Raw genomic sequence first — 21,207 nt, 5'->3', positions numbered from 1 at the left:
AGCTGAAGTCGGACGCTCAACCGACTAGCCACCCAGGCACCCCGGGAAATACATTTTCTGCACTTTACTTGAACTGTTAAAATGATGACTCCAATAGACTGTGACAAGTAACGTACACATTATGTCATACCTACAGCAACCACTAAGAAGCTATACCATAGACAAATACCAGTGGTCAAAAACACCACAGATAAATAAAAATGGAATTATAAAAAACATGGTAGTTCACAGAAAGGCAAGAAAAAAAGGATAGAAATTAAAAACAGGAAGAACAAACAGAAATTAAAAATAACATGGCATACTTAAGCTCTGACATAGTAACAATTACACTAAATGTAAATGGTCTGAATATACCAATTAAAAGATAAAGATTGGAAGAATGGATAAATATTACATGCTGTCTACCAGACTCTCACTTAAAAAATAACTTATAGGCAGGTTGAAAGTAAAAGAATGGAAAAAGATAAAGATATGCATATACCTGGAGATATTAAGCAAAGAAAAGCAGAGGTGGCTCTATTATCATCAGATAAAGTAGACTTCAGAGTAGAGAGAATTAATGGAGTCATAAATGAAAAAAGGGCCAATCTACCGAGAAGACACAGCAATCCTAAATGTCCATGTACCAAACAACAAAGCTACAAAATAAGTGAACAAAAAACTAAGAACGAAAGAAGAAAATGAGAAACCACAGCTGTACTTGGAGATTTCACCATCTCTCTCTCAACAACTATGGAAAACTAGAGAGAAAATCCATCATGATGTAGAAGGAGTCAACAACCATCAACCAACAGGATCTAATAGATATTGACGAGACACTTCGCCCAATGCACATTCCTTCCAAGTGCCAATGGAACACACACCAAGATGGACCATATCATGGGCCATAAAACAAATCTCAGTGAATTTGACACAACTGAAGTCATATAGAGTGCCTTTCTCTAGGGACAATGGAATCAACGCAATCAATAACAGAAAGAGAACAGGAAGCAACACATGTTTTAGAGAGGGAGTCTCAAGGGAAAACTTTTTCAATGTACCAAGTTCAATGAAAATGAAAAAATACAACATATCAAAATTTGCGAGCCACAGCTAACAGCAGTGCTGACAGGGAAATCTATGGAAGTAAATGCATTAATTAGAGATGAAGAAAAGTCTCAATTTAATAACCTACACTCTCACCCAAGAACCTAGAAAAAGAAGAGCAAGATAAACCCAAAGCAAGTAGAGGAATAAATAATAAAGACTATAAATCAGTGAACCAGAAACAGAAAAGCTAAGTAGAGAAAATTAATGAAACAAAAATCTGGTTTCTTGAAAAGATCAATAATGTTGGCCAATCCCTAGCAAGACTGGTAAAGAACGCAGAACGGACTCAAAGAAGCTATAGATTGATAGCTGCATAGAGAATAGAATCTTCATGGAAGAGTGTCCGTAACAAAATATTATCAATGTATAAAAGACATCACACATCGTGACCAAGCAGAGGTTCATCCAGGGATCCAAGGACAGTTCAATGTTCAAAAACCAACCAACATGACAGACTAATGAAGGAAAATCACATGATTGTGTCCATCACTGTCGGTAAAGCATTTGACAGAATTCAACACCATTTAGGATAAAAACTCCCAGAAAAATAAAAACAGAGGGGAACTTCCTAACCAGATAAAGAAGTCTACAAAGCACCTGCGGCTAACATCATACTTAATGCTGAAAGACTGAGCTCTTTCTCCCTGACTGAAAGCAAAGCAAGCCATCTGCTGTCACGGCCCTTGTCCAGCGTGGTGACGTGACTCCGGCCTGTGTGACAAGGCAAGAAAAGGGAATAAAAACCATGTCTATTGGAAAGGAAGAAATAAATGTCCCTATTTGGGGCTGCCAAACCCCGTTCTTAAGGCTAATCGTGATCTGGAGCCAAGGAGGCAGCAGGAAATCTGAACCCCCTCGTTCCCAAGGTGAAGAAGGTCCCAGCGTGGAGGGGAGAGCACAGCCTGAGACTCCCTCGGGTGGCCACAGCCGACCAGGGAGACGGCAGGAATACCCTGGGGCCGTGTGTCCAAGCCAAGGGCCACCAAAGGCAGGGGGACCCTGGGCTGGGGAGACGGGGCCTCTGCCTGCCCATCTGACCCCAGCAGACGGGGGGACGGGGAGAGGGAGGGGTTGAGGCCGGTGGTTATCCCAGGCACACAGGGGCTAACAGGCTGGGGCAGTGAAAGGGGGGCCCTGGGTGCAGGGGGTCACAAGGGACACATTTCCTTACACCGTGAGCGAGCTCTGGGGTACAGCGCACAGCACAGTGGTTGTAGTTAATGCGTATTTGAAAGTTTCTAAGGGAGTAAGTTTGAAAAGTTCTCGTCGTAAGAAAAACTAATTGTAAGTATGTATGGTACAGATGCTAGTAACATGGAACCACGTCATACACCTGGACTATAACGGCATGTATCAATTACCTCTCAATTAAGAAAAGGGCCCTGATGGGGCGCCTGGGGGGCTCAGTCAGTTGAGCGTCCAACTTCAGCTCAGGTCATGATCTCGTGATTTGTGGGTTTGAGCCCCGCGTGAGGCTCTGTGCTGACAGCTCGTAGCCTAGAGCCTGCTTCCGATTCTGTGTCTCCCTCTCGCTCTCCTTTCCCGCTCACACTGTCTCTTGCTTTCTCAAAAGTAAATAAACATTAAAAGAAAGAAAAGAAAAAGAAAAGGACTCTGAGGTGATGAGGTCATCAGGGCTGGGAGATGGGGGGTTATGTGACATGGGCTCTGAAGGGACAGTGGGAACTTGAGGTGGGGGTGTGGGCAGTGTGGCCCCAGACCGTTTTCTATTGTTCTGCTGGGTCTGGGCCCAATTGAATACTAGCTGACGGTGGGGGGTGGGGGGGGCGGAGCTCACTGTCCCACCTAATTTAGGGCAGAAATAGGTTCCACATTGATTCCAATTCCCTCTATTTCCACTGGAGAAGTTGGGTGGGCACCTCACCCCATACCTGCCTAAGATGGGTCAGGCGTCAGCCGCACCTGGGCCACACCCCCCCCCCCCAACCTCCTCCTTGCCCAGGTCACCTGTCCTGGGGCTGCAGCCCCCTCGGGTCCAGGCCCCCCAGCACAGCAAGGTTTCAAGCTGGTGCAGGTGTCCGAAGCGCCTCTCTGTCCAGAAACACCCCTCAGCAGGTTACTCACACTCGCCCTCCCCAAAGCCCTGTCGGAGCAGGCAGGATGCTCTTCTTTCGCGCAGAGGTAGGGGCGACCAAAGGGTGAGCAGACAGCCGCCCAGCGAGGTCTAAGCAGTGCCTCGTCAAAGCGCCCCCCAGCAGCTCTCACTCTACGTGCCAACCACAAGGTGGTGGCATCCAGAGGCGACATTCCTTCACCGCAGGCCTCCCAGGCTGCAACAAGTGGAGAGGGGACCCCAGGGAAGGGAAGGGGCTCCTGCCTCTCATTTTTTGCCTCCTTTAACCCTGATCCACCCTGCCGACTCCATCAGATGCAGTGCCCTGCTGGTCCTGTTGTCCTGACCCCACACCCAGCTCCGCCTGTGTGGCCAGTCACAACAGGGCTGGAGGACCCACGGCCAAGCCACAGGGAGCACACGGGACAACACGAAGAGATTCCAAGAGGCTTCAAGAACAAGGGACCCAAGTGTGTCCTAGAAGATGGGGTGGCCGTCAGCCCGTGTCCACACTCAGGCCTTTCCCTGAGCTCGCTCAGTGCTGGAACCTGCTGACCCCCCAGGAGGCAGAGGATGGTGTGCTGTGAGCCCAAGATGGTGGGGCTCTTGTCAAGAGGGGACACCGGGCCCCGGGGGTTCTGCACACATGGCTGGTTCCCCTGCAGAGGTTGTCCAGGGGCACAAACTCGTCGGGGAGCAGGCCGACCAGCCTGGGGTCTAAGGAGGGGCCACTGGGCACAATCTGTACCTGTGACACAGGGCCATGCAGTGAGAGGCTGCTTCCACGGCAGGATGGGGGTGGGGGGGGTGGGTGGGTAACAGAACCACACACAGACGGCCTGAGGGTAACTTCGTTTATGGGTCAAGCCAAATGCAATGCCAAGTTGTTTTTGTTTTTGTTTTTTTAACCAAAATAAATAAATCAGATTTGTCCCTGTGACGGGTGAGGGGAGCCGCCCCTGGCCCCGGACCTCCTGTACCCCCTGACCGGTTACGGCACGGCCCAGACAAGACCGCTTCCGTCTCCACAGCGTTGGCATTGGGAGAAGCGGGACACGAGGGTGGGCTGAGGGGGTGGGTGTGTGTGCGGGGGGCAGGCAGTGGCCACGTCCTGGCCTGGCCCAGAGCCCCGCATCCTGTGGCCTGGCCCCAGGTGGGTGCAGTGTGCACGGGCCCCACAAGCGGCCCAGGCCCCTCTCGAGGGCCAGAAGTGGATGCTGCAGAGAGCGGACCCGCCTTTTCTGTGCCAGGCCAGATGCAGGCCACCTCCCGCCCGCAGCCCCACCCAGCGCCTCGGTTCACCACGCAGTGGGGGCCCCAGTGGAGCCCTGCCCTCTCCCGCCGCTCTGGGGGTTGGGGTGGGTGGCGTGAGGCTGGGCCTGCAGTGCGAGAGGGCCGGGGCACAGCAGACCCTCCTGGGACACCCACAAGGGCCCCTCTCCACGCGGGATGCTCAGCCGGACAGAAGTCGCGGCACCTGGGGGGATCTGGCCTGGGGGGTGGCCAAGCACTGGGGGTATAGCAGCCTAACGTTAAGCGGGACAGGGTGTGCGGTGAGGTGGACAGCAGAGATGCGGACAGCGCTGAGGCACTATTCTTTAGTGGAGAAGCGAGGGGCGGCCGTGGCGTGGAGGGTGGCGGCTCAGGCGGCCTGGGCAGCGTCTACGAGAAGTTCTTGAAGGCGTCCAGGTCGAAGGCCGTGTCCAGGAGGCGCTGCAGCTCTGTCAGATGGGTCTTCTTGTTGCCAGTGGCCGGAGCCGCGGCTGGATCCCGGCCAGCGTACCTGCGGGGGGGAGGGGGGGTACCATGGGGGCACAGTGAGCCCAGAGCCCCAGCCCCCGCTGAGCCAGCTCCCAGGCCCCGCCCCCATTGCCCCCAAGGCAGCCAGTTCCCAGGGCCGCCCCCAACCCCTGCTCACCACACTGGCTTGGCACGGCTGATGGTGGTGCGCAGCCGCGGCTTCACATAGTCGTAGTAGCCCTGGTTCTTGTGCTCCTCCTGGCACCAGGCCAGCTCAGCGTTGGGGTACTTGCGCACCTCCTGCAGCAGCAGGTCGAAGGGGAACGGGGACAACTGCGGAATGAAGGGTTCCCGTCAGAGGGGATGGGGCCTCGGGCAAGGAGGGATGCTGGCCCCCACTGCAGTGCCATCTTCCCCCACCTGTTCGATCCTGGTGATGGCCACCTGCTCGGCCATGCCCCGGGCCTTCCGCTCGCGGGTGAGGTCATAGTACACCTTGCCGGTGCAGAAGAGAAGTCTCTGGACGTTTGCTGGGTTCTGAGCCGCCAGGCCGTCTTCTGGGATCACCCGCTGGAAGTTGGTTCCTACAAGAGAATCCCCACGGCCGGGGGTCCTCTCAGGACCTGGCCGAGGGCAGCCAGGGCCCGCTGCTGCTGCTCGTGCAGGAGCCGGGCCCCCGGGGCAGCCAAGCGAGAACACCAGCTCCGAATGAGCACCAGCCTGGGGGAGGGGGCCCTGGAATCGCTCCGGACCCAGAGAGCCTTGAGAAGCACATCGTGTGCAGTGCATAGTAGGCAAGGCCAGCCCCAGACAGCAAGCAACACCGGTTCCTTCCTCCCAACAGGAGGGCAACGAACTCTGCTCACTCGGCTCAGATTCCCCACGAGGTACAAACACCGAACCTTCCGCACAGCTGGAACACATACTCAGCTTTCCAGCGCTGGCCCGGCCAGGAGAACCAGACTGCCCTCTGGAAGGGGCATCCAGAAAAGGGTCTCACTTAGTGATACACACATGACACATGCACAATCGTGCTACAGGAACTTTGCCTGTGGAATATAGGCCAGATACAAAAAGCCCACCACGAGCACAAGACTTGGGGGTGACAGAGCTCTTCCTCTAAGACCAGGAAGAAGACAAGGACGCCCACGGCCACCACTCCTGCCCAATCTCATGCTGGAAGTCTCAGCCAGACCAGTGAGGGGAGAAAGGAAAATGAGAGGCCTCTGAACTGGAAAAGGAAAAGGTAAAACAATCGGTGTGTAGATGGCCAAAACCCTAGAGATTAGAATAAACCAACCCGGCAAAGTTGCAGGATAAAAACGTCCATACTCAGTGCTCAGTTGCATTTCTGCAGACTAACAACGACTAATCCAAACACGAACAAGAAAGCCCATGTGCACCAGCATCAACGGGATAACTGGAGACGGTGAGGACTTGGGATAAAAACTGTAAGGTGCTGCTGAAAAGCACTGAAGACACAAGTGAACGAAGACGCGTGTTCTGGGAGTCAGGCTTATTGCTATTCTGTAGTAACCTCCACACACCAAGAACCACAATTCAACAAGGCAAATAGCCTAACTCAAACTCAGGCGAAACCACGCACAGATGCTTATCCAAAGTGGACGCCCAGATAGCCAGCAGATGTGCGTGAGGGGGCTCAGCATCACTGTCACACAAGTGTAGAGACGAGCTCTGGCGGGCTGAATGTGAGATGGCGCGGCTGCTGTGGACAACAGTTCCTCAAAATCCCACGAACAGAATTACGTAGGCCCCTGCCTCGGGGATGCGCCTGAGTGAGTGGAAAGCAGACTCCAGAAGAGGCGTCTGTACACCCACGTCCACGGAAGCGTCACTCTCAACTGCTCGAACGTGGGAGCAACACCATGTGCACCAAAGGATGAACAGTCCACTCGAGCGGACCGCCCAGACAGGGTAGGTCAACAGCCACAGGGCAGAAACGGTCCCGGCACCTGCTCTGTGACGCCTGCGGGGCAAGGACGGGAGCACAAATGGCCAGACACAGGAGGACATGAGCTGCGCGGCTGCACCCGTGTGCAGGGCCCCTACAGGGTGACCCAGGCACAGCAGCAGGGTGGTAGCCACCGGGTCTGGGGGGGTTCAAACAGACTGGGGAGGCTTCACCTCGACTCAAGATGAAGGCAGCTGCCTGGCCCAGGGGCCTGGGGTCTCTGTGGGTCTCATGGCAGGTCCCCCTCCTCAGAGTGGGGGAGGTCTTAGCTGACTTGCTCTGCCACCTCTGAAGGAGGCCTGGGGCGCCCAGGCGAAGGCTGCAGACGGGGGCGGGGGCACAACACCCAAGCGCAAACTCTGGCTTCTGGGCCGTCGCGTTCGCTGGTGTGTGTGCAACGACCGCAGGAGACCGTCGCCACCCCACCCCCGGCACACCCACCTGAGAGCATCTCGTCGAAGCTGGTTCTGGCCTCGGGATGCCGCAGCAGGGACTTGGGGGTGAAGATGATGAGCTGGAATGGAGGAGCACAGGCCCGTGATGGGTCAGGCCCCATGGGGTCCAGAGGGAGGCCCACTGTGTGGCCAGGAGCCCCGCATCCACTCTCCCAGCTGCACTGAGTGCCGGCACCCTGGCCCTGGGCCCCCAGCCTCTCCTCGGGGTCCCCACCCACAGCCAGGCTCTGTGGACTGTGGGTCCTTCACACCCACTTCCCCTTTAACACCCCGCCCAGGAGCCCGCTCGCTGGGACCCTGCCTGGTGTAGCACCCACTATCCCCTACCCACAGGTCCATCCCCCTGCTGGGCAGGGGCCCTGGACTCCTGAGGCCCGGCCTCTGGGCAGGGACGCCCTGACTGACCGGCTTCCGGAAGGGCAGGAGGATCTGCCGCCGCAGCACATGGAAGAAGTTGCCGGGCGTGGAGCAGTTGACGACGATCCAGTTGCAGTCGTATAGCTGGTTTATGTCGAAGTTGGCTTCCTCCAGGTTCTGCAGCATGAGGGAGAGGCCCCAGCCCTGCCTCAGGCACCATGGCTGCCCTGGCAGGGTGCGCGCACGAGGGGACCCCACCAGGAGCTCTGGCAGCAGCCACACGCTCTCGTTGGGGTTCTGTGTCCTGTTCCCTCCCTCCCTCCCTCCCTCCGTCAGTCCTGAAATCACCAGAACTTTCCTCTACAGCATCTGCCTGAACCCATCTGCGCACAGCTGCTCCTTGCAGCCCCCGAGGCAGCACCCACAGCAGCAGGACAGAGCCTCTCACTCCGGGGTGGGGGTGGGGGGAGGGTGCTCTACTCACCGGTAGGACGTCCGGGTCGTCATTGCACATCTGCAGGAACCGCTCTGGCCGGGCAGAGGAATGTTCTGGACCCTGGAACCAGACACACAAGTTACAGGCAGAAGGTGTATTTGCAATGTCTCTTCCTTAACGGACTTGGGTCATTTCTGGTCTGAAAAACACCAACTTCCATCAACCTGCTGGCATTTCGACCCCTTTCCTGCCCCCAGAGCATGGAGGGGTGCTTCTGTGTCAGGACAGGGCCCACAGCCTGGCTCCACACGGCTCCTCCTGTGGGGCCTCGGCAGTGAGGACAGTCCTTCTAGGCCCAGGGCGGGGACAGGGAGGTGGCAGGGTGTTTGAGCCGGTGTGACCCGCACCGGCACCCCTGCTTCCCTCCAGAGGTGGAATGGGACCTACCACCTGCCCTGGGGGGTAGGGGGAAGCAGACTGCACCCTGGGCAGGAGGGAGGGTGGGAACTCACCATGCCCTCCATGCCGTGGGGCAGCAGCAGCACGATGCCGTTCTGCCGCACCCACTTGGCCTGTCCTGGGCAGATGAACTGGTCGATGATGCACTGGGCCGTGTTGTGGAAGTCACCAAACTGTGCCTCCCAGAGGACCAGGGCGTTGGGACTGGCCATGGCAAAACCCAGCTCGAAGCCTGCAGAGCGCAGAGGAGGAGGGAGGAGGGAGGAGAGCGGACCTGAGCCTACAGGCGGGCGGGCAAGGGCAGCAAGGGCTGGGCCTGAGGGCCGTGGCACTCACCCAGGACCCCGTACTCAGACAGCGAGCTGTTGCACACGGTGTAGGGAGCCTGGTTGGGCCAGAGGTGGTTCATGGGGATGCAGGTCTTCTTGTCCACGTTCTGGTCATGGAGCACGTGGTGGCGGTGGCTGGGGTGGAACAGCACAGGGTAGACGCGGGAGTTGCAGGGCGTTGGACCGATGAGGAGACCCAGGCAGTAACCCGTTCTCAGCCGAAGTGCCCCCATCGGAGCAGGGAAGGGGTGTGTCTGGGCCAACAACGGGACTGCATGGCTGCTTCCCAGTAGTGATTTTCTTCTCAGGATAAATGCCAGGGCCCTCCCCTTCCGTCCCCTGCACTTCACCGGGGCCACGAGATCACGCAGTTACCTAAAAGTGCCTCGCTCCACGTCCTGGCCACTCAGCCGGATGTGGATACCCTCCTTCAGGAGGGAGCCGAAAGCCATGTACTCCGCCAGGGCCCAGTCCACGGTCCTGTTCTTCACCAGCTCCCCACGTGTCTTCAGGATGCGGCTCAGCCCTGTAGAGACGACGCTCACCAGCTGCCCGTTATACCCCCTCGTGATGAGAGCTTGTGGTGTCTCCTCTGGCCCAGCCCCTGGGGTCCTGACTTGCCTCCCAGGGGGCAGAGGCTTCCTCACCTCCATGAATGGTGAAGTTCTCCACGGGCACGGAGCTGGCCACGTTCCCGATGTGCGTCAGAATGTCCTCTGTCAGGCCTGTGGGTGGGCAGGTCATGCTCCTCGGCTGCCCGTCCAGGGTGAAGAAGCCTATGATGGGAGGCCCAGCTGACGCACAGCCACCACCGTCCCGGAACCAAACTGTGGGCCCTGGGGGCGCTGTGGGGGTGGGTGAGGGGCGCATGGTGACGTCCCCGCTGCTTACCGGGCCAGGGGGAGTCTAGCCAGTGCTTGATGTGCAGGATCTTCTCGTCCTTGGACCTGGTGAAGGCCTCCTCGCAGATCTTGTCGTACTTGGAGATCTCCTCCTGGAGGGCGGGGCACAGCACAGCTGTTGGGGGAGCTGCACAACAGGCCCCAGGGTCCCCGTGTGCACAACCACTCAGAGGCCAGCGAGGAGCTGCCGTCCTTTTCTACGCCCAGCACCTTCTTCTCCAAGTCTGGGGAGCCCCCACCCCGACCCCGCTGGCTTCCTTGCAAACTGGCCCAGTTCATATGACTTCTAGCACCACTGGGAGAGGGGAGGCCCGCCGCGCCACCCCATCACCAGCCCTGACCTCCACACGGCCACCAAAGCCAGCCCTTCCTGCCTCTGTGCCCTGAGCATGGGCACGGGCCTCTCTTAACCTGTCAGGAGTGACCAGATCCACAACAGGCCCTTTACCTGCCCCCGCCCGCCCCCGGGCTCTCAGGACCCACCTCTTTTGTGAGCTCCCTGCAGCCGCAGGACAGTCAAGAAATGACAGTTGTAAATATTGCGCATGCTCTTACTTGGGGCCTCTGGCCGGCCGCACCTCATACTCACCTCGTACTCAGGCTGGTTGACCACGCCCTGGGACACCAGCAACTCCGCGTACTTCTGCAGCACTGGCTTCTGCTTGCGGATCTGCTTGTACATGAGCGGCTGCGTGAACATGGGCTCGTCCATCTCGTTGTGGCCATTGCGCCGGTAGCACACCTGGACACAGCCCAAGATGCCGGTGTCAGAAACACACAAGCGCCTGCCCCCAACTCCTGTGTGATGCCTCAGTGCACCTCCTCTAGAATTAGGGTCTATGTCTCCTTCACACCAGAGTTGCTCTGTCACAGGAGATGGAACAAGAGTGACCTGGGGACACCCTGGGATGAGACCCCAGCTACTTTCTTTCCCGGGCATGGCTCACCCAGGCTGGAGCCTCGGGAGCTCTGGGGAGGAGCGGCAAGGCGAACCTGCACCAGGGAGCCCGGCCGTTCTCTCCCTGGCGCAGACAGGGGTGGCTCACCAGGTCCACCACCACGTCCTTGTGGAATGTGCTCCTCCACTCGGCTGCCACCTTGCACACGTACATGACGGCCTCTGGGTCGTCCGCGTTCACGTGGAAAATGGGGGCATTCACGACGCGGGCCACGTCAGTGGGGTAGGGTGAGGAGCGGGCCATGCGCGGGTCTGTGGTGAAGCCGATCTGCAAGGGACACCCAGGCAGGGTGGGCAGAGCGCCATCAGCTGGCGGCCACCCGGCTGCACCAGCCCCACCAGGTCCCCAAGTACCTGTTTAGGGTTACTTATTTATTTATTTGTAAATTTACATCCTTATTTTTTTAATGTTTACTCATTTCTGAGAGAGAGAGAGAGCACGCGTGCGAGAGCGAGCGGGGGAGGGGCAGAGAAAGAGGGAGATACAGAATCCGAAGCAGGATCCAGGCTCCGAGTTGTCAGCACAGAGCCCGACCTGGAGCTCGAACTCACAAGCTGTGAGATCATGACCTAAGCCGAAGTCAGACACTCAACTGACTGAGCCCCACAGGAACCCCTAGGTCTTTAAAAAATTTTTTTGTTGTTTCTTATTCTATGAACAAAATTCACACGTGTTCAATATACAGTTTGGAAAACAGTATAAAAAAATGAAAAGTTAAACAAAGTTGTGTATCTTTCCACCAGCCAGTGGAAATATCTTGATGTTTTTCTTTGCACATGTACACATGTAACCTATGTTTAAAATTCTGAATGCTACTCTCTAACAGCCTATAATAACTAACCCTAACTTTACCGTAACCCCCACTTTTCCTCCTGAAGCATTCAGGGTTGAGTTGTAGAATTCCCATTTCCTAAAACAGGGACATGCCCTCACTAGCCTGAGCAGTTCCATGTCCTAAATACGTAACCTGACCCACGGTGTCCACACACACTGTGCCTGATGACCCACCTTTCTGCCCCCGGTCCAGCGTCCAATCCAGCACATCACCCCGTGCCAGTCTTGTCTCATCTGGAAGGCTCCCCACCTCCTCGGTTTTCCGAGGCACTGGCATTTGTCTATGTTGGTGGCCTGTGGTCAATCCGCTGTTGCTGGACACATTCTTACACAGGGTTGGTCCAGCAACATGGACTTCATGTGCGAACTCTCCCAGCAAAGAGAACTGAGGCACAGGGCGAGCACTGTGGACATTTCCGAACAGCAGTAAACTGCTCTTCAAAAGTGTGAGCATGCGTGTCTGTGCCCCACGCTCTTGCCAGCACAAATGAGTGCCCTGTGCTTCCTCTCACTGCACGGGGACTCTTTCTCTAAGACATCAGATATTCTAATGCTTATACGGCACTGCCTCCTATGGCTCTGCCAAAAGTTATGCAAAGGCTTCTATCGTCAGGCATATAGCTTATTTCCCACTCTTGTACCAACATGGTTTTGACACACACAGAAAAATATTTAGCTCCTGAAGCCTTCCTCAGGAGAGAATTTTAGAAGGTTGAACCTGAGGCACGTTCTTAGCAAGACAAGGGCCAGGACGGCAGCCAGTTCTCCTGCTACAGATCTTACCGACCCCACGCACGCCATCAACTGTGGCATCAGAATCAGTGAAGAGATTAAAGAAAACCCTTGCTAAACTGAAGCTCTTACAGAAGACTGGGCATCATTTATCACATGTTGCTTTCACATACTCTCCTTTATCACACTAGCTAAAGAGATGAGAAATAGAAACCGATGAGGATGTTAACTGATGACAGTTCTCATGGACACGTCTTCAACAGTCTCCTCGCCTGGGAAATGAGCACAGGGACTGGTGAGTTAGTGATCACAGCATGCGTGCCGTCTCTAGTGCCTCACAGGAAGGAAACTGCTCTGGAAGGTTAAGACCTCAGGCCCTCGGCTGCCCCCCACCCCAATGTCCGCCAGTTACTAGCTTCTGTGTCTTTAAGCACATACGGATGTGGGCACACACACGTGTGTGTGGAGACGGTGTGCTCTGTGGGTGTGCACGCACACAGACGTAGGGAGATAGGTGTTTACACACAATACCTTTCTGCACGTAACAGATCTTGTAGGTCATTTCAACAGTGTATGAAACAGTTGAAACAGTTTCACTGCGTGGTATTAATCACTTCGATAACTTAGGTCAGTGCTTATTCGTGGGCCAGGCACTATTCTGAGCATTTCATGTATATTAATTTTCATGCGTTAATTCATGTAAGCCGTATGACACACATGTGGGTACACCATAAATTATGTAACCAGCTCCCCATTGATCTAGGGATGGAAATTTTCATGTCTGGTCTTGTTGCATTAGCGATGTCTTTAAAGACATCGTGAGGGCACCAGTGGGAAGACCCCACTGACTGGAACTGCTGGTGTGAGAGCCAGAGACCCTGAGGTCAGCCCTGGCTGGAGCCCTGTCTCCCTCAGCCCTGCGGCTGGTCCCCAGCTGGAACAGAGCTGGTTGCTGAAGTTCTTCCTGTCACTCCACTGAGACCGGATTTCTGGTTGTTAGCACCCATGGTGCCGACTCTGCCGTCACATTCTTGCTGTGTGAATCATTCGCTCACAGGAAGGGAGCCCTCATGCTTCCTGGGCCTTCTATCTTCTGGGCTACACGGGCCCAGCTTCCTGGGAGGGTAGTTTCCAGACACTGCCATCCTAGGACACTCTCCCCTGGATCCGGCCTCAGGCAGGTGCAACCAGGATGCTTAGCTTTCTGTCACAAGAAGTCTGACACACCCAAGGCAAGGCCTACCTGTACCGTTTTTGTGTAACGTGATTCTTAAATCGGAATGTTATTAAATGTTTCTATTGCAGAGAAGGAGGGTTTCACCCCAGTGATTTAAGAAACCAGGAAGAGAGGCTACATTAAATCCAAAGCAAATAGAAAGAAAGGAACAACAAAGAGCAGAAATCAATGAACTAGAAAAACAGGAAAATACAGAAAATGCAATGAAGCCAAAGCTGTCCCTTTGGAAACAACAACCAATCTACAACCACAGCAATTGAAAACAAAAAGAGAAAAGACACGAATTATCAATATCAGGAATGAGATAAGGGATTCCAGGACAGATGCTAATAACAGAACATCACAAACTCTAAGAACACAAATTGTAATTGTACGACTTACATGAAAGAAATTACCATAGCTCACTCAAGAACAAACAGACCTGGAGAGTCTTACGTATACTAAAGAAATGGAATTTATACTTAAAAGAAATGTTCTCATAGGGACTTGCACTTCTGGAAGATGAAGGAGGTGAACCTTTCCCTATTCTTCCTACCAAGGACAATGGAAGCCCCAGGACATTATCTGTAGAGTAAACATAAAACTCTGAAGGTAGACAGAAGTCAGACTAGCCAGGGACCATAGGGCCCGAGGAGTGACTCAATGACAGGTCCCAGGACGTCTCCTCCTATACCCTGGGCTGGGTGCTGGAGCAGGTTGCTTGGCAACACCAGCAGGGGGAGCCTGGGTGGCTCAGTTGGGTAAGTGTCAGCCTTCTTGGTTTTGGCTCAGGTATGATCTGACGGTTCATGGGTTCGAGCCCCTCGCTGGGCTCTGTGTTGGCAGTGCAGAGGAGCGTGCTTGGGATCCTCTCTCTCTTTCACTCTCTGCTCCTCTCTTGCTTGCACGGTCTCTTGTCTCTCAAAATAAATAAACTAAAAAAACCCCCAAAAACAAAAAACAAAACACCAGCAGGCGCAGGCAGGAAAGCCAGAGGACCAAGACACTATTAGACAATTGCCACCCTGCTGCAGCCAGCCCACAGAAAACACCGTGGCCCTTCCCCACCCCCACCCAAGATGCCTAGGAGATGGGCCTCACAGAAGATTTAAGTAAGATCGGAGTCCCACAACAAAATGCTCAAAACATCCCAATGTCATTTGAAAACCAGTGGAATGTTACACCAACACCTGGGAAAACCTCATGGAGTAAGAGAAAGCAATCGGCAGTCAGCACCACGATGACACACGTTAGAATCACCTCACAAAGACATCACAAAAGATGTCAGGAACATGCCTGGCATGCGTGAAGTTCTGTAAATTCGATGAAATTACGAACATGCCTGGCATGCGTGAAAAAAATAAAAGCTCTCAGCAAAGACACAGGAGACATAAAGAGAACTAAGTGGAAGTTTAGAACTTAAAAGTAAAGGAAATTGGGGGAAAACCCTGAATATTGGTCTGTATAGTGGAACAGGGCAGAGAGGAAAGAATCAGTGACCTTGGGATCACCCCAAATCTCAAGAAATAGAGACTGAAGGGCACCATGAACAAAGCCTCAGGAAATGTGGGCTCTAACAACGTGTCTGACGTTGGTGCCGCTGGAGACCCAGAAAGAGGGGGTGGGGCTTAATAAACGTCTGAAGTAAGAGACACTGTCTGCAGAAATAAACATAAAAGAGGGGGTGAGAGATCTGTCCTCTGGAAACTGAGGACATTCTGATGAAAGACACTGATTATGACACAAATAGAAAGATATACCATGCTCATGGATTGGCAAAATAAATATTAAAATGTCCAAACTGCCCAAAGCCACCTACAAATTTAATTCAATCCCTATAGAAATACCAGTGGCATTTTTCACAGAAATAGAGCAACAAATCCTAAAATTTAGATGGAACTACAAGACCACGAAGAGCCAAAACAGTATTGAGAAGGAAGAACCAAGCTAGAGGCACCACATTCCCTGATTTCAAATGATACTACAAAGTGTAATGATCAAAACAGTGGTCCTGTCATAAAACCAGACACATAGACCAATGACAGAATGGAGAGCCCAGAAATAAACCCATGCCTCTATGGTCAATTAAGTTATGACAAAGGAGCCAAAAATATACAATGAGGAAAGGACAGTCTTTTCAACAAACGGCATTGGGAAAACTGCACGGCTACATGCAAAAGAATGAAACCAGACCACATTCTTCCATCACACACAAAATAAACTCAAAACAAAGACTTGAATGTAAGGCCTGAAAACCATAAAACTCCTGGAAGAAAACACAGGCTGCAAGCTCTTGGATGTTAGTCTTAGTGACTTTTTGGAAATGACACCAAAAGCAAAGAAAACAAAAGCAAAATCAACAACTGGGGCTCTATCAAACTAAAAGTTTCTGCACAGCGAAGGAAACCATTACCACAATGAGAAGGCAGCCATGGAATGGGAGAAAATATTTGCAAACTGTATATCAAATTGTATATATGGGATTCATACTCTAAATACATTAAGAACTGATACAACTCAGCAAAAAACAATCCAATTAAAAAACAGGCAGAGGACCTGCACAGATATTTCCCCAAAGAAGACATCCAGATGCCAACAGACACATGAAAACATGCTCCATATCACTCATCATCAGGAAAATACAAATCAAAACCACAATGAGATACCACCTCACACCTGTCTGAATGGCGAAAATCAACAACTCAGGAAGCAACAGGTGTTGGCGAGGATGCAGAGAAAGGGGAGCCCTCGTTCACTGCTGGTGGGAACGCAGACTGGTGCAGTCACTCCGGAAAACAGTACTGAGGTTCCTCAGAAAGTTAACAATGGAACTACCTTATGACCCAGTAATTCCACTTCTGCGTATTATCTGAAGAAAACAAAATCACTAATTCAAAAAGATACATGCACCGCTATGTTTACTGCAGATTTATTTACAATAGCCAAGACACGTAAACAATCCAGGTAGCCATCAACGGATGAATGGATAAAGAAGATGTAATATATATACAATGGAAAATTATTAGGAAATCAAAGAAGGAGGGGCGCCTGGGTGGCTCTGTCGGTTAAGTGTCCCACTTTGGCTCAGGTCATGATCTCGAGGTTCATGAATTTGAGCTCTGCATCAGGCTCTGTGCTGACAGCACAGAGCCTGCTTCCTATCCTCTGATCCTCTGCCCATCCTCGTCTCTCTGCCCCTCCCCTCCTGCTCTCAAAAATAAATAAACATAAAAAAAAAAACCCAAAAACAAATCAAAGAAAGAAATCTTGTCATCTGTGACAACACGCATGGACCTTGAGGGCATTTCGCTAAGTGAAATAAGTTGAAGACAAATACTGTATGAACTCCTTTGTATGCGGAATTTAAAACAAAACCAAACCCAAACTCATAGAGAACGTTTTGGTGGTTGCCAGAGGTGGGAGTGGGGAGGAGCATGGGTAAAAGGAGTGAAGGTGGTTTGGAAAAAAAGATACAATGTTTGAAAATTCCCCAAATTTGTCAAAAGATACAAATCTACAGATTCAAGCAGCTGAATGATGCCACGTCACGTGTCACGTGGGTGGGGGAAAGACGGTCTTCTTCACAGGTGGTGAGGTGTAAGGCAAGCCCCCCCTCCTTGCCTCACACGCAAAAGTTAACTTCAGGGGGTCACAGACATAAGAGCTTAGAGGGAAACAAAGGAGGAAAAGTACAAAACTTTCGGGCTTCAAAAAACAACTCAAGAAAGTGAAAAAGCCATAAAGTAAGAGGAAACATTTGCAAATCATTTATCTGATAAAGGGCTTGTATCCACAATATATGAAGAATTCTCACAACTCATAACAAAGAATCCAATTTACAAATGGGCAGAAAATCTTTGTGGATATTTCTCCAAAGATCTACAAATGGCCAATAAACACATGTGAAAATGCTCAACATCGTCAGTCATTAGGGAAATGCAAAAACCAGTTCACACCCTCTTTGATGGCTGAGACAGAAGGGAGACAGTAAGAAGTGTGAGAGAAGACCCGGGAAAGTGGGAGCCCTCAGACACTGTGGACGTGGGGAGAATGGCGGCCTCCTGGGAAAACAGTCTGTGGGGTCCTCCAGAGGGTACTCAGAGCTACCATGTGACCCCACAACCCCGCTCCTGGTACGTGCCACACAGAAGCCTGCGCCCGGAGCAGCGTTATGTGTATCAGCCAGGAGGTACGAACGGTCCAAATGTCCGTCAACAGACACGTGGGTGGACAGCACTTGACAAAGCCACAGGACAGCTATCCACGGCCATCACAAGGATGAAGTCCTGACTATGATGTGGCTAATGGCTGTGTAGGCCTGGGGAGCACGGGGGGCAAGCATGTGACACCTAAGAGACACAGAGTTTCTTCAGACAACGTGATGCTCCACAAGAGTGAGGACACCAGAAGCCGCTGTCTGCTGTGGGGATCCCAGCTCAGTAAAGCTGCTGAGACAGAGAAAACGTGGAGCAAAACCCCAACAGGGTGGATGGGAAGAAATCAGGTGCCATGCAATCGAGCCCTGAACGCAAAGACAAGGGAAAGGCCTTCCCATGGCCAACACTCTGGGCCACCAAGCCTCCTGCCGGCAAATTCCACTCAGTGTTTACAGAGGAAGTTAACACCCACTCTACACAGGCTTTTCCAGAAAACAGAAGATGAGGGAGAAGTTCCCAGCTTACTATATGAGGCCAGCGTTACCCTGCACAGCCAGACCAGGCCGACACGGCCAGAACACCACAGAGCCACGTGGTGTGTGAGCGGACACAAGAGTCCTATGCTCAGAGTGGATTCACTGTCCGCAAACCAGTTGACCATCTTCAGAGACGCAGAAAAGCATCTGCTAAGAAACACCAGCCCCTTGTGATAAATACTGCCTACAAACTGGGAACCGCCTGCAAAGGCACGGACAGAAAACCTACTGCAAGCACCACACTTAGCGGCCAAGACTGAGCACTTTTGTCCTAAATGGGGAACAAGGAAGGGACGTCTTCCCTCCCCACTCCACGCTCTGCTTACATCCTGGCCTCACAACAGGAAAGAGAAACACGAGGTGTTTACGTATGTAGGTTGGACACAAAGAAACAAAACGGTCGCCAAGACAGGGCTGTTAATACAGAAATTCCAAACTATCACAAAAAAATTAGTAAAAGCGAGTTTAATAAAGTTGTGGGATAAAAAACGCAAAACTGAACTCTATTTCTATATCCTAGTAACACCTGGATATTAAAGTGTTTAAAAAGTACCCTTTATGATAGCCCCCAAACAGTGAAATATTTAGGTGTCTCACAAAACACGTGCAGGATCTATACTTGGAGGATTACAAAATACCTAGACAGAAATTAAAAAGAATCAAAATAATGGAGAGATTTACATATTCTCAGATCAGAAGGCTCAGTGTTGTTGCAGCTGTGGCCCCTCCCTAGCGGACATACCTGCCAGCGCACTTCTAATCACAATACCAGAGCTTTGTGGAAACTGACAAGCTGCTTCTACAGTTTGGATGAAAAGGCTACCAACTTAGAAAAGCCAGAACAATGTGAAGAAGGAAGGAAGCCGGAGGACTCCCACGGCGGCCTCCAGACACACAGCAGAGCTACGTCATCAACGTGGTGTCAGCAGAAGGGACACACGCACATCAGTAGAAAAGAACAGAGGCAGAACAGACCTGCAGTCACGTGGTCAATTCATTTGACAGTCCTTTCCACAGACTGTACCGGAACAAGTGGATATCTACACCCACCTCGAAACTCCAAATACATCACAGACTACACCCTATAGAAAAGATGAAACTGTAAAACTTCTAGATGGGGGAAAATCTTCGTGACCTCGGCAAGGCAAAGTTTCTTTAGATCTGACATCAAAAACATGATCCAGGGGTGCCTGGGTGGCTCAGTCGGTTGAGCGTCTGACTTTGGCTCAGGTCATGCTTTCACAGTTCATGGATTTGAGCCCAGCGTCAGGCTCTGTGCTTTTGCAGGGTCCTTGGTCCCCCCTCCCCTTCCCCTGCTTGTGCCCTCTCTCTCAAAAATAAACAAACGTTAAAAAAAAAAAAAAAAGAAAAAAGACAATGCATTGTCCACATTCTTATAAAAAGACATGTATCTTTATAATCAGAAAAGAGCAACTATGCTAAAAAACTGACACACGCCACCCTAGGTAAGACTAATATGAGCACAAGGGCCCTTGGGAGGGTCTGACCACAAACCCGATGCTGTGGCCTCAGTGGTCTCTGCCACCAAGATGCAGAGGCTGCCTGGAGCCCGGGTTACCTGGTTGTTGACGACCACGTGGACGGTGCCGTGAGTTGTGTAGGACGGCAGGTCGCTCAGATGGAAGGTCTCGTACACGATGCCCTGGCCGGCGAAGGCAGCATCTCCATGCAGAAGGATGGACATGACCTATACACATGCAGAGAACACCCCAAATCTGACAGAGCCCCGACCACCACATCCACAAGGCACCCCAGAGACAGTCACTTGTCTGCTTTCCCAAAAATAATGTTTTTAAAAAATTTTTTTCTTAAACGTTTATTTATTTTCGAGAGACAGACAGAGCGTGAGCAGGGGAGGGGCAGAAAGAGAGAAGGAGACACAGAATCCAAAGGAGGCACCAGGCTCTGAGCTGTCAGCACAGAGCCCGACGTGGGGCTGGAACTCATGAACCGAACCGTGAGATCATGACCGTAGCCAGTCAGTGGCTCAAATGACTGAGCCACCCAGGCACTCCCCAAAATAACGTGTTTTGAGACCATTTCAGACTTAGAAGAAGTGGCAGAACACAAGACCCCCTAGACTCCTTCCAGTGTGTCTGCCCTGCATCTGCATACCTGTCACAGAGCCCACGGACCCCATGCTGAGCACAGCAGGTGGGACCCTCCACCAGGGCAGCAATGCAGGCCGGGCCTTGACCGGGAGCAGCCCATTGCCCCTCCTGTGTCCACAGCCCAGACAGGCCCGGGGTTCTGGGGTGCTTCATGAACAGGCTCAGGAATGGCGCCCTCTGTGCCAGGACACCTCAGCTGTGTCCCCCATTCACCCAGCCGTGTCCCCCGTTCACCCAACTGTGTCCCCCATTCACTCAGCATTTCCCCTGTGTCGTGAGAAAGGTCTCTGTGAGGACCTCAGTACCCCGCTCCTCATCAAACTCTGCCCGGCTGTGGTCGCTCCAGCGTGTGTTTGCTGGGGTTCCAGAAGAGCCTTCCCTTCTCACCCTTTACGTGTGCTACTGCAGGTTCAGGAAGCCCTAGTCCGTCTGGGAGGCACCACGGGCTCACAGAGCCCTAGTCTGTCCAGGAGACTATAAACGATTAGTGTGATAGTGACTCCGTGGCGCCCACCATCCCAGATTTGGCATGGGAGCCCCGTGCCATCTGGATGGGCTCCGTGGCTCCCGCGCCTCCTGCTCTCTGGCCGGGCGAGGTTCAGCCTCACGCTGCGTGGCCCCCGCACAGCCTGGAACCACATTTCTCTGGGAGCCTGCGTCCTTGAGCAGAGCACGGGATCCAAGATTAGTATTTGCACACAAGGGTGTCTCCTGGTGTCCGTGTCTCTGGCAGGATGGCAACACTGCCCCACGCCCTCCTCCCTGCATGTCTGTGAGCACCTCTTGCACCATGAGACACTGTTCCTGCCGCCTCGACATATCCCCAGT

At 52.7% G+C, this 21,207-nt stretch overlaps 1 protein-coding gene across 3 annotated transcripts in view; it reads right to left on the bottom strand.

The window, feature by feature from the left end:
- Positions 1-4,003: 4,003 nt before the first annotated feature.
- Positions 4,004-21,207, bottom strand: part of OGDH (oxoglutarate dehydrogenase) — a 65,906-nt gene continuing 48,702 nt past the window's right edge. For all 3 annotated transcript variants that reach the window (XM_042913261.1, XM_042913267.1, XM_042913273.1), the window contains 14 exons: positions 19,827-19,955; positions 10,860-11,039; positions 10,403-10,555; positions 9,803-9,905; positions 9,559-9,687; positions 9,287-9,437; positions 8,919-9,046; positions 8,636-8,814; positions 8,172-8,243; positions 7,736-7,864; positions 7,317-7,389; positions 5,324-5,487; positions 5,082-5,236; positions 4,004-4,946 (listed from right to left, as the gene is read on the bottom strand). In XM_042913261.1, coding sequence (XP_042769195.1) covers positions 4,826-4,946; positions 5,082-5,236; positions 5,324-5,487; positions 7,317-7,389; positions 7,736-7,864; positions 8,172-8,243; positions 8,636-8,814; positions 8,919-9,046; positions 9,287-9,437; positions 9,559-9,687; positions 9,803-9,905; positions 10,403-10,555; positions 10,860-11,039; positions 19,827-19,955 — 1,866 coding nt within the window. In that variant the 3' untranslated portion in view covers positions 4,004-4,825. The remainder of the gene's footprint in view (positions 4,947-5,081; positions 5,237-5,323; positions 5,488-7,316; positions 7,390-7,735; positions 7,865-8,171; positions 8,244-8,635; positions 8,815-8,918; positions 9,047-9,286; positions 9,438-9,558; positions 9,688-9,802; positions 9,906-10,402; positions 10,556-10,859; positions 11,040-19,826; positions 19,956-21,207) is intronic.

This window comes from Panthera leo, chromosome A2 (assembly GCF_018350215.1).
Source record: "Panthera leo isolate Ple1 chromosome A2, P.leo_Ple1_pat1.1, whole genome shotgun sequence".
In the NCBI taxonomy this organism is placed as follows: Eukaryota; Metazoa; Chordata; class Mammalia; order Carnivora; family Felidae; genus Panthera; species Panthera leo.
Note: the sequence above shows the minus strand (reverse complement) of the source record. Positions and strands in the feature narration are given on the sequence as shown.